Source organism: Malaya genurostris, chromosome 2, assembly GCF_030247185.1.
Source record: "Malaya genurostris strain Urasoe2022 chromosome 2, Malgen_1.1, whole genome shotgun sequence".
Lineage (NCBI taxonomy): Eukaryota > Metazoa > Arthropoda > Insecta > Diptera > Culicidae > Malaya > Malaya genurostris.
The window spans coordinates 244,274,414-244,287,013 of record NC_080571.1 but is presented as its reverse complement, the minus strand read 5'-3'; the positions used below and the strand labels follow the sequence as shown (position 1 = coordinate 244,287,013).

The 12,600-nt window shown below is 36.3% G+C and overlaps 1 protein-coding gene across 4 annotated transcripts in view; it reads left to right on the top strand.

Moving 5' to 3' along the window:
* Positions 1-6,953, top strand: part of LOC131428456 (probable serine/threonine-protein kinase DDB_G0280133) — a 40,108-nt gene extending 33,155 nt beyond the window's left edge. For all 4 annotated transcript variants that reach the window (XM_058592415.1, XM_058592416.1, XM_058592418.1 and 1 more), the window contains 3 exons: positions 5,482-6,197; positions 6,262-6,365; positions 6,428-6,953. In XM_058592415.1, the coding sequence (XP_058448398.1) occupies positions 5,482-6,197; positions 6,262-6,365; positions 6,428-6,558 (951 nt within the window). In that variant the 3' untranslated portion in view covers positions 6,559-6,953. The remainder of the gene's footprint in view (positions 1-5,481; positions 6,198-6,261; positions 6,366-6,427) is intronic.
* Positions 6,954-12,600: the final 5,647 nt, after the last annotated feature.

Genomic DNA, 12,600 nt, shown 5'->3' with positions numbered 1-12,600 from the left:
AACTAAGCAATCCATGGCAATGTAATGAAAAGAAGGGTTCGCTCTCGTTAGTATTGTACGAGAAAGAAGGCCTTGCTTCACGGCGTCCTACAAGACGCGAAGTAAAGTCATATAGGCAATCTTTACGGTGTTTTAACAGTGTAGGTTTACAGAAATCATTTTTGAACATAATGTTCGCATTCCAAGACCAAATTTGATCATATTTCAAACATACTTTAAACATTATATAGCAGAAATTTTGCATTTGACCCAATTTCCAAACCAATCAATTTGTTTCTTGGGAACTTACACTGTGTATATATCCTAGAAACACTAATATTAATTTTCTTTAAATTAATATTCATCGGAACTAAAAGTAATGAATCTAGTTTCCTCATTGGCATCTTCAATAGGAGAACCATTCATAAAATGCTATCCTTATGAAACATAGGCGTCAGCTAGCGGGCATATTCATGAACTTGCGCTGTGTATTTTACCTGACATACTAATGTGTGTGTGAATAGCACAGAGGGTGAAACTCTTTTGTTGACATTCGTTGCTTCAATTTGCAAGCCCTGACCACAACCCCCTGTTAAGGATACTTGCTATATATTCTCCCCCGTAAAAATATTCTTATAACCATCTCTGAAGAGTAAGAAGTACATGTGCCAAGTTTGATAGCAATCCGTCCAGTAGTTTCGGAGTTATGCCGTTCAAAACATTACACCCCCCTTTTTAAAGGCACTTACTACATCCACCCCCTCCATATAATCGTGTCTATGGTATGCACAATGTTTCTATGGTCTTAAAAATGTATCAATTCTCGTCAAATTATTTGAATTGATGACACTTGCTACGCTTCCAAGTGCCAAGTTTGGTGGCAATACGTTAAGTAGCTCCGGAGTTATGCCGTTACTAACATACAAATTTACATCCTTCTATATGTATAGATTTGTATATAAACCCATCGAACATAAAACAACACACACCGCAGCGCAAGTCTATCTTCACTTTCTGCTTTCCCGTCAGACACTGATTTGAGATTTTGTTTTTTTTCTCTTTTGCTGCCTATAGCTCAAGACGGCTCTACGTCTTAACAAGACTGAGAACAAATCATTAAAAGTCAATCGGATGTTTGATTTGTCCTTCAATATATTGTGTTCGAGATCACAATCGTCATTGCTGTGACCACACATCAGCTGAGATCAACAAATAGATAACGACGCTTATGTATCCCATAGACAGCAAACGATTAATGTTTTTTTTTCATTAGTGCTGAATTTCCCTTGTTCAACTATTACAATCATGTAATTGAAAAAAACAAAGAATTTTGAAGAACATCTAGGACTATTGTACCAATATTCATCTCAATAGTAGAGTCGCCATATTATTTCACCGATTACTCGACTTTAAATCAATGAATTGTGAAAAAATCGAATACAATACGGCTCTAAGAAGCAATACCACAGAGAAAGTAGTTCGAAAATTGTTCAATACTGCTGTTATACGGACGCGAAAACTCAAACCGAATCCTCCTAATTTCATCTTACTCTTGAAATCAATCTATCGAACAGATAGAATACGATAGATAGATATACGAGATGAGCATTCGAACCCACACTAAAAAAGTTTCTACATCCGGGAAAATAATTTTCGACCAATTGAGGTTCTTTTGCGTTTTCACACAGCTGTGACGTCCATAAGAGTTGCACCAAGTAGTCTGTAGAACGGTAATGCTTAGTTTCTTGTATAGATGGCCTGATCATGTTGGGGCTCACATGAATTCTCTTTCGAGTAAGTTTATCTTTGGATTCATTTTGCATAAGTATACAGAAAAATATACTCAAAGCGCTTTGCCTACGTGGAACTCATGTCCATAAACGACTACTCTTTCCAATGTTTCGATCAAAATTGATCAAAATAAGCAATTGAGAAATATCGAAAACTTACAACAGAACATGGGGGCAAAATCAGTATTGATTTGCTTCGATTTGAGTGAAACTTTGCCCGCGTAATCAGTACGGCAAACCATTTAATTTACACGGATGGAAAGACCAAGACCAAACCTCAAAACTGATTTTTGAAAAGGGCGAATGTATTATGGCATGCACAGTTCGAAAAAATCTTGTGAAATTACATGTTATAAGTAGCACATAAATGGAGCGTCGTATTTCACACAAATTTAAGTTCAAGAACATGTAAAATTGTTTGATTTACATGGCTTGAAATCGAATAAAAAAACAAAAGATCGATAGCAACAGCTCGACTTGAACCGAGAAACATTAGATTTCGAAGCACGTCATTTATCAACTGAGTCACAGAAGCACATATCTGCTTGATGAATAATTGATACATATAAATCCATATTGCGGCAATTGGTTGCCGAATGTAAATTACACTTGGGGTTTGTAAAATTTTGTACGAATGGAATATTGCGCTATTCGACAAGTTATGTGGTAATGAATTGTATCGTTTGTAGAATTACGTCACCTGTAGAATTATTATTTTTTTCTGTGTGCACTATAAAAACAAAAAAAGCAGGTGAGCATGTCAGAGACATAACAGGATGACGGAAAACGAATAGAACTTATATTCTTCTTCCACTCTTCCGAATTCCGATAATCGTACGTACTAGTTGATTCAGAATTCTAACGGTATACGGCGAAACACACAAGTGGGTTGTGTAGAAGACAAGACCGATTACGATGATATTTAAAAAGGCAATGTTTAAATTCATTTTACTGTGAAGTATCCATAACAAACCGCTTGTGGCTATCTAGGATTTTTTTAATTTAAGTTAGGAATTAATATGGCATTAATTTCATTAACTTACTTGTCAAACCCGTCTCTAAAATACAAAAAAAAAGAAAAGGAAAGAGTATCCACAAACCGAAAGTCACCATCCTTATTTTTAGGATTTATAAAAGAATAAATTAAAACTCACCAAACGTGTGCAAAAAGTCAGTGGCGTACCGAGGAAAATTGGTGCCCTGGGCAAAACAAGAGATTTGCTGCCTCCAATCGTTATCGTTTTGGTTATAAATTGAAAGACTAAATTTACCGTGGTTAGTGTCTATTTTACTAACGAACAAAACGTGTCGTAAGCTCACTGCGCTCAACCGATGAAAATCTTCCGTTTTCCTATGTATCGGTTTTGCACGATACGCTTTGTGCGATGATTCGTTCAATAAATGCGATTGGAATTATGCGTGCCTTACTTTGGCACTGAATTTCACCTTAAAGCTAGTTCATACAAAACAAAAAATCATGTTGCTGTGATAAATACAACAAGATATATTCACCATTATGTTCTGCCCATTCATGTACAGAGTGAATCTCGAAAAGGCGCCGCGGGTGTGTCAAATAATAAGTTGTAGGAAATTGATTGAATACTCTTGAAAAAGTATACACTGAAAACGTTGAAGGTTTTTCCAAGAATTAAACGATTCGCTCAAAACACAAAAGCATCGCATAGCACACAGAAAAAAATAACGAAATGTACACGACATGTAAATCAATAGTACTATGAACTCACAACAAACATCAGTTGAATCGCGAATCTGAATGAAAACCATGATTGATATAAAATTAAATTGCAATGCATTGATTTATCAATAAACAAGACTGTATGTTCCAAAAACACTTAATTTTGCTGTCAAAGAACATTGAAAAATGAAGAATTGTTGAGTAACTTTCCATTCAATTGCCTGCTCCAAATATGTGTATGAAAATTGATGTAAATTCACAAAATATTTTTATCTCTGTATTTTGCAATACATGTTAAAAACAGGTCTCTACAGAAAGGATAAAGAATTGCTGGAGAAACGTGGTATCGGAGATATAATGGTATAAGTGGCAGAAAAAGCACACTATTTTTTACCGCTCCATATGCTCGGAGATAGCTAGACCGATTTAAATTAACTTGGGTTCGTTCGAAAGCTACTATTGATTCTGTGATCAACTTCGAAGATCAAATTTCTGTCACTTTACGTTACGAAGGCATTATGGTCATGTCCCAATATTTCAAGAATGCTTATTGATAGGAGAAAGGTCACTATCGGCAAACTCATTGCTTTTGATCTAGAGAATCACATTCTAGTACTTAAAAGAGTATTTTGTCTGTAAATTGCTTTAGTTCTATCATTTTGAAAAGTATCAGGTGTACAACTTTGCTTCCGCCGTTTTTTTTCCAAAATTAAAAGCTTTATTGCGAAAAAGTGATTACAGATGTATTATTCAAAGTATTGTCCGTCGCTAGCGACAACTTTCTCCCATCTTTTCGGCAATTTTCGGATCCCGGCTCGAAAAAAGGAGTCCTCTTTTGACGCTATCCATGAAGCAATCCATTTTTCCAACTCTTCGAAGGATTGAAAATGTTGATCTGCCAGGCCGTGTGCCATCGAACGGAATAGGTGGAAGTCAGAAGAGGCGACATCTGGGGAATACGGCGGGTGGGGCAAGACTTCCCATTTCAGCGTTTCCAGGTACTTTTTGATCACTTTTGCGACGTGAGGCCAAGCATTGTCGTGTTGGGGGATGATTTTGTCATGTCGCTCTTGATATTGTGGCCGCTTTTCTTTTAGCGCGCGACTAAGGCGCATCAGTTGCGTTCGGTAGCAATCTCCTGTGATGGTTTCACCCGGTTTTAAGAGCTTGTAGCTTCTAGTTGTTCATCTTTGAAGGTTTTTTCTCTTCCACCACCATGTTTGTCTTCGACATCGAAATCACCATTTTTAAAACGTTGAAACCACTCCCGACACGTTCTTTTACTCAGAGCAGCATCACCGTAAGTTTCTGAGAGCATTCAATGCGCTTTAGCTGCATTTTTTCGAATTGTAACAGAAAAGTGAAACTTCCCGCAAATGGCGAGACTTGGGTACAAAAACAGACATTTTCGATCGTGAATAATACGAAAACAAGATCAATTGTCACTGAAACAGCGATGACAATTCGTTATGCACTGTACACACTCACTTTAAAGGCATTATCATCTATGTATTTTGACCAGCTTCAGTCGGTACAGCCACCTATCGGAAAACGGCGGAAGCAAAGTTGTACACCTGATAACCAATCGTATTAATAGCAAGTTGAAAAAATCCTTCTTAACCCACTCAGTGGTGTGATACTATCTTTCTATTGCTAAACAGTCTCATTAGAATATTTTTCCTTGAGATAATTCTGAAGCCCACGCGGCGTGAAAATAGGTGCGTTTGGTCGTTTACGTCATTTACACGATTATATCTCCGGAATCGGGGGTTCCTGGAGTTCGTTCTCCGAACTTGATCAATGCTACAATAGTGGCTTTCGAAGGATGATAAAACTGACATATGGAATTCCAGAATCGTAATTCTAGTTCTCATCAGACCTATGGTGAATCTAAAGTGCTGTCTTGATACGATACGAAATTTGATCTTCGTAGTCTGCAATTATTGCTTGGGACAATTATGTCACAGAATCATCCCAACACATGTAACTGGATCGATTTTCCTATTCCAATTGCAGGAGCTCGCGCGCAAACTGCAGGAACAGGAAGCGGATGGACTGGACCAGGAAGTGATCGATAGGCGTGTTGCCATGGAAGCTCAAGACAAAGAGTTGGCCAAAATGCTACAAGAGCGGGAACGAGCTAAAGCCAAACGCGCCCGGGAGAAGGCTCGTCTCAAGAAAGAAATGCAACGACAGCAGCAACAACTTCAAGATCCCGAAGCGAACGAGGCTGAAGCAGTGGGAGAAGGCAGTTCTTCGCTGCCCCATGGCGATCAACAACCAGCGTCCCTGGAAGCGATTGCCAGTGATCCGGACGGAGACTCTTATTCCAATCCGATCGATTTGCTGCAACAATCGCCGACATCGGGTGCTGTCGGTGAAATTGTTGGTAGTAACAGCAAACGATACTATGGATCACCAGCAAACTCTCCGGAACATGGCTCGGGCCAGCATAAGATCCAGGGTAGTATTTCATCGCATGGTTCTGGCTCCGGAAACAACTATCAGAACGCACAATCTTCGCCCAACGAAGACAGTTACTCAAATCCGATTGATATGATAAGGCATCAAAAATCCGCACCAAATCTGAAATTGTCGGCCAATGTGCAACGGTTGGTCGAGAATGGTCGAAAGGATGATGATATCTACGTACTGCCAGTCTCTGATAGGGAGGATAACAGTAGTCCTCAGAGGCCTAGCTACTTGGATGTAAGGGGATCACGTTTGTCCAGGTTGTCATAATTATTAAATTGGATGAAAAACATGAATAGAAATATCAATTTTTATTTACTATAGAAGCCAGTATGCGGAAGATAATATCGCAGCCAGGATTGATCCTACATATAGCATTTCGGGTACTAGCCCGATAAACTCAACCTCCATGACAGCTTCACCGCCAGGTAAAATATTCCCACAATGATAAATTTCTTTTCAATATATCATAACAATTTATTTCTTCAAGATATTCTCGAATTTTCCGATCCCGGGTCATCTAGTCCAGTGCCACCGTACATGCCAATACAAGGAACCAGACGGAACAATTCATCCGACAATAAAAAACGAAAATCAAAAGAACGTTGCGCTCAACAATGAAACCGAAGCAGGACGAGAGAAACTTTTGTACTTGTTACTTATATTATTATTAGTTATTATTTTTATCAACTCTATCGACTATTACTCGATTGATAAAAAATGTCTATGGGACAATAACCCACAACAAAGAAACGATAGCAAACAAAAAAAAATCGTCATCGCCGTTCATATTTATTACGCGATTGTTTGGATTATTAAGAGTATAGGATATATTGCTACCTGTTCTGAAATCTCTCCGAAGACTTTTCGTCGGACGAAAATTCAAGACATGCTCTTTTGAAAGCAATCTATTTTTATGTTGCAGGCATACTTTTTGTGAATGCGCTTTATCATCTTATTTCGTGTAAACGTATTTAAAGGAAACTTATTTGTAATAAAATTGCATTTTATTCACATGTTTGATTTTTGGTCTGTATTAAAATCCGAATTAGCTATTCAAAGTTGGTGAAATTTTATTTGGATGTTAATTTCAATATCCATTACTCGGCCAACAGTGAAACAATTACGAGGAGAACTAAACCAATGTCTTCGCTTTGTTCTTGTGTAATTGTACACCTTCCACCGCGAGAAAATATGCCCATATCTTTCGATTAATCTTGGAGATGCGAAAATAATTTTATTTCGATAAATGAGAAAACATCGAATGCATAATTATGTATGTAAAAATTTTCAATTGTAATATGTGGAGAATTGTAAATTGTTGATTTGGAATTAATGAAATGAATTCCATAGAATATTTTTTTGGGGCATTGGTCGAACAATCTACAATTTTCCACATATAACGATAACAAAAATTCACAATAATAATAACTACTCACGTTAAGGGTTTAAATAGATGAGGTGAGTGTTGGGGCTATCCCAACAAGTTCAATTTGTTGTTAGATAAATCTAATTTGCACATTTGAAGCGTCAACTGTTTGTATGGATGAGGTTTTTCTAAAATAAGTGAATGTGTTCGAATGTGTTTTTTTTTCAGAGTTGGTGTAAAAATTATTAGGAGAAAGCGACGAAGATGATAAATAACTCATGAAATGCACAAATTTCGATAAATTTTGAAAAAAAAATGATTACATAACAAATTTATCTGTGTTTCTACCATATTCTCCGGAACGTCAACACGCTTGCGCTCATGCTTTTTCTTTCCTTAGATAAGAATTTTTAGTGAATGTTTATTTTTGTATATTCAAGTAATCGCTATTCAATATAAACTAAAGTCAAGAGTAATAGGTTTCAAAATATTTTCGAAAAAACGCAATCAGTGAATTGATCTTGCATGCAATATATGGCACACATTAGATGCAACTTCTGTTGAAATATTTCATAACTGTAAAATCGTTTCATGAAATGTAAAGTGTGAACGTTTCTGTTGTTCAAAATTCCAAGCAACCTTCTTGAAACTATTGTGGATTTCACAGAAATATTATCTTAAATTTAACAACTTGATAGTAACACAACAATTTTCATAAAACATTAAGGCGACATAAACACAGTTCTATTCATCAATGTTAAACGTTTATCCTAATTCTAGGATACTTTAACAGGATCTAAGCTTACTCCGAAAGATGAAAGAGTATGATATAATATAGTATAATATGAAATAAATTGAAATCTTGCAGATTTAAGTTGGGCGTTCAGTCACAAGCGGTGACTTTTCAACTTTCTTGACTTTTACACATGATCTGGCTATTACCATTTACTTCCGCAGTTCTGTGATTTCTTGTAGGAAATTTACTAATTTACTAACGATTTCAAAATGCAGATTGGTTCGTTTGAAGATTGCATCGATTTTTGTCGGCATTTGCTTATAATACTATTGGACATTACATCTTACATTCATTTGTACTAAACCAGGAAGGACGGCTCGAAATCATTTTCAGAATTTTATTCGGAATTCTTTGAAGCATTTCTTCCTGTAGAAATAACTTGTCCAAATTGGTACTGCATAAAGCATCGCTGTTCTGAATATTTGTTTATACGTAAATTAATAATTTGTTCTTAAGACAGAGCTTGGAATTTCTGTTAATGGAAGGATGCCAACATTTAATATATTTATTACACTTCGTCTGCATTTCTTTTATCATTCTAAACAGTGCGACTATTGTTCGGTTAAGGGATGAAACTCTGGGTTTACGAGGAAAGATAGTTAAATCTTTTTTTGGTGAAATTTTCCATTTTGACAGTAAATCACTGACAATATTTAAGATTCTTTCGACTGCCAACCACTTGAACATTTAAATTTTTTTTATTGCCAGAAGTCATCATGTTTTCAAGTTGCAATGTGATTGAATTAACGTCATCAAAATTAGTCTTAGTACCTAGGTGACCAATAATCACGAACATACGCTACATTGTGACCATATGTATTAGTTAATTTTTCTCTTTAGTCCTTTTTAAAACAGCTTCAATACAAAATTTGGCAAATAATGCTTATTTTTGTCTAGTGCATTCAGAATTCCGAAAACAGATTGATTTACAACAGGTACCCGAGCTTTCTGATTACTTATATAGAGTTAGAAGAAATTTTGGGACTCATTTGAGGTTATTTTACCGCCATTATAAATGCTTATTGGGTAATGTCATATTGTAACAATATTAGTGTTGAAATATGATCGTATGCTCGTAACACACCATTTTCAATAGAACTCATAATGTTTAAATTAAAACCGTAGACACATGCTCCCAGTTAGTAAGCACGAACTGGTTTCTGAGGTTTCTTAGGAACATTAGAAGGTTTCCAGAAAGTTTTAGAATACGGTTTAATTAGATCAAATTTAGCGAAATTTTCATTTCGCAAAAGAGTAATCCTATGTTTTTTTTTGTAAATCCCTAACTATGGTTTTTATAGCATGATCACCAGAAAGTTAATATCGCCTTCGACGAACATTATTCAAACGAAGTTGAAGATTGTAATAACCTTTCAGTAATTGTATAACCTTTCTATATGAGAAAGGTAAAAAGTTTACTTTTATAGAATAGAGTCGTTATCATGATTTTGTGATAATACTAACAAGCGGGTAAAAACTAAATAGAGCAGAATATCAAGTATGATAAACTCTAAAAATGGCTCTCCGTTCAGTGAAGCCTGGAAAGCACTCACCGTATTTCCTGGGGAAAATACGGGAACAATTGAGTGCTTTATCTGCAAAATCATACCAGATTACCTTGGCTTGGGTCCCCTCACATTGTTCCATACGGGGCAATGAGAGGGCGGACTCGTTAGCCAAGGTGGCGCACTAGAAGGTGATATCTATGAAAGACCAATCTGCTTCAATGAATTTTTAAGTTGCTGTCGTCAAAGAACTCTAGCTAGCTGGCAAAATACATGGAATAGTGGAACTCTGGGACGATGGATGCACTCAATAATTCCACAGGTATCGACGAAAGCTTGGTTCCGGCGGTTAGACGTGAGCCGAGACTTTATTCGTGTAATGTCAAGGCTTATGTCTAATTATTATATGTTCAGCGCGCATCTCCGTCGTGTAGGGCTCGCCGAGAGTAGTGTCTGCGTTTGCGGTAAGGGTTATCATGACATCGAGCATTTGTTTGGATGTGTGTCGAGTATTGTGATGCCAGATCCCAACTAGTAGGTTCCCTTTGGGCCCGAGGTATACCACTCTTCGTACCAGTCCGCAACGTCTTGGTAACTCGAAATCTTCCTTATATGACTCTCATCTACAACTTCTTGAAAACTATCAATGCTCAAATTTAGTGCTCTCTATATCTCTTTCTCGTCTACAGCTCTTCTTTACGTTGCTGAAAGTATGGCCCATATAAACGATGCTTCGGAGCATGTACCTGCCTTGAACTGACTGAGTAGTTGGAAACTACCCAAAAACGCCACATCGACGTTAGAGCACACCAACAAAGCATCCCTGCCAAGGATAATCTCTCCCGTTACAATCTGAAGAACTTGAAGATCCAGAAAACTCTAAAAAATTTATGCCACAAACGAATGATGTATTGTAATTCAAAATCAATATTTTGTAAATCCCACCCTCACCTTCCTTTATTAACTCTAGAGGAGTATGCCGCCCCCTTAATACGGCATCCCTTCTTCTCCTATAACAACAAGAAAATGGGTCACGTTAAGCTAAAGCAAATGAGCCAAATAAAATTTTATTTGAGAAAAAAAACTCTAAAATTGATTCCATTTGCTAATGAAGGTCTATAATAACTTTTCTTACAATTACTTCAATCGAATTCCGATGTCCCATTTCGTATACATAGCAAATCGTGTTCCAAGGTCACAGTTCCATCGACCAATGCAATGTTTGCATCAATTGAATTCAAACATTCAAACACTTTCGATCAAAGATTCAAACACTTTCGATCCCGGGTTCGCGGTTCAATGCAGAAGACGCTGGTCTTACAAGCTAGTTGTCGTATGTTCGAGGCCCGACCTGGAAGGATTCTTAGTGACAGTAGGATCCATAGTACTAGCCATGCAATGATTCTGTACACTAATATTTCATCTCATTCTGCTACTAATGCAGAAGGCTGTTACTGTTTCTCATAAAACCTATTATTAATTATACGGCGAATAATTTAAGGATAAGATGAACATGATGATTTATGGATAATGCAAGGAATTATACATTTATGGATAATGCAAGGATTAATCCACCTAGCAGTGAGATGATACCTTTTTTTTATCAATCCGCATGTGTTTTTTGCATGAATATTCTTCGGTGTTTAAGTTTTTATTACATTATTTTAATGACCGTCGTTTTAAGCAACAATTTGAGATTGTAATCTCTTATTACTCTATAATGTCGAAACTGCAAATACAATCGAATTTAAATCTAGAAGTGTGATAATCGATTAAACATGCCATGATATGTAAGTTCCACTTTAGAGTTTACGGTAATTTAAGGTACTTCCAGAGCCGGTATTCAGGAACCAGCATAACCCAAACCGATTCGTATGGCCATATGACGAATAAATTACAGTTTTGAGTACAACTTTGAAGCTTAATTGGATAAAATTCATTAATTTTTGTATGTATGTATAAAACTAATTAATTTTGTATGATAGTTTAATTTAATTTGAATTTTTGTTTCTGAAATTTGATTAGGCTTTTTTGAGAAAACGATTGAGCTTTGAGGAACGATTTTATACTGGAACCGGAATTCTAAAATCGGTATGGCCGAAGTCAGATAAATTCACCTGAGTAGCTGTATAGTTTACATTTGTTTCAAAATATTTGAAAATCAGTGAAGACATCTTTGAGAAATCATAGCACGAATTAAATTTTTAGGTGCCTTCTGAATCGACAACTGAATACCACTAAAACTGAAAAAAAGGTAATTTTTTTATCGACTATCCAAATCTGCTAACCCGATAAACCTGATTAATTTATGTGGAATAGACATTTTTATACTAATCACCCTGTATCCCCGAAACCGGAAGTTGGATCTGACTGAAGAGCAAGATGTTTTAAAGAATCTTGAAACTTTTCATTTGCATCTTAGATGATTCTTAGATTTCATTTGAATCTTAGATCGGTTCAGCCATCTACGAGAAGAATGAGTTACACAATTTTGATTTCGTTTCATATATCATCCTGTAGTTCTGGAACCAGAGGTCGGAACCAAACATAATTCAGGAATTTTGTTTGGGAGCATACGAATTTTCGTATGAATCTGAATTTGTAGAAAAGAAATTTTCAGAGAAAATTGAGTGAAATTATTTGTCACACACGCATTTGCTGATCTCGACGAACTGATTCGAATGGTATATGGATGTTATGTTCTACCAGATTTTATTGCTGTAAGTAGTTTAAATCAATATAATTATGGAATTGCTTTCAACTCGAAAATGCTGATATCATCTGGTTTACATATGGCATATTCGAACGATTATGTTGCCAAAAACGAACCGTGCTAAAATCGGTCCAAGGCAAATTGTCATGAAAAAGGATGCTGTACACAGTCTTTTTGGTACTTAGAAACAATTGTATGTAACAGTATAAAAAATCGTGTTTTCTGTTACTCCCAAGCATTTCTTTGTCATACAGCGCTCAAAACTTCTACTGCTGGAATA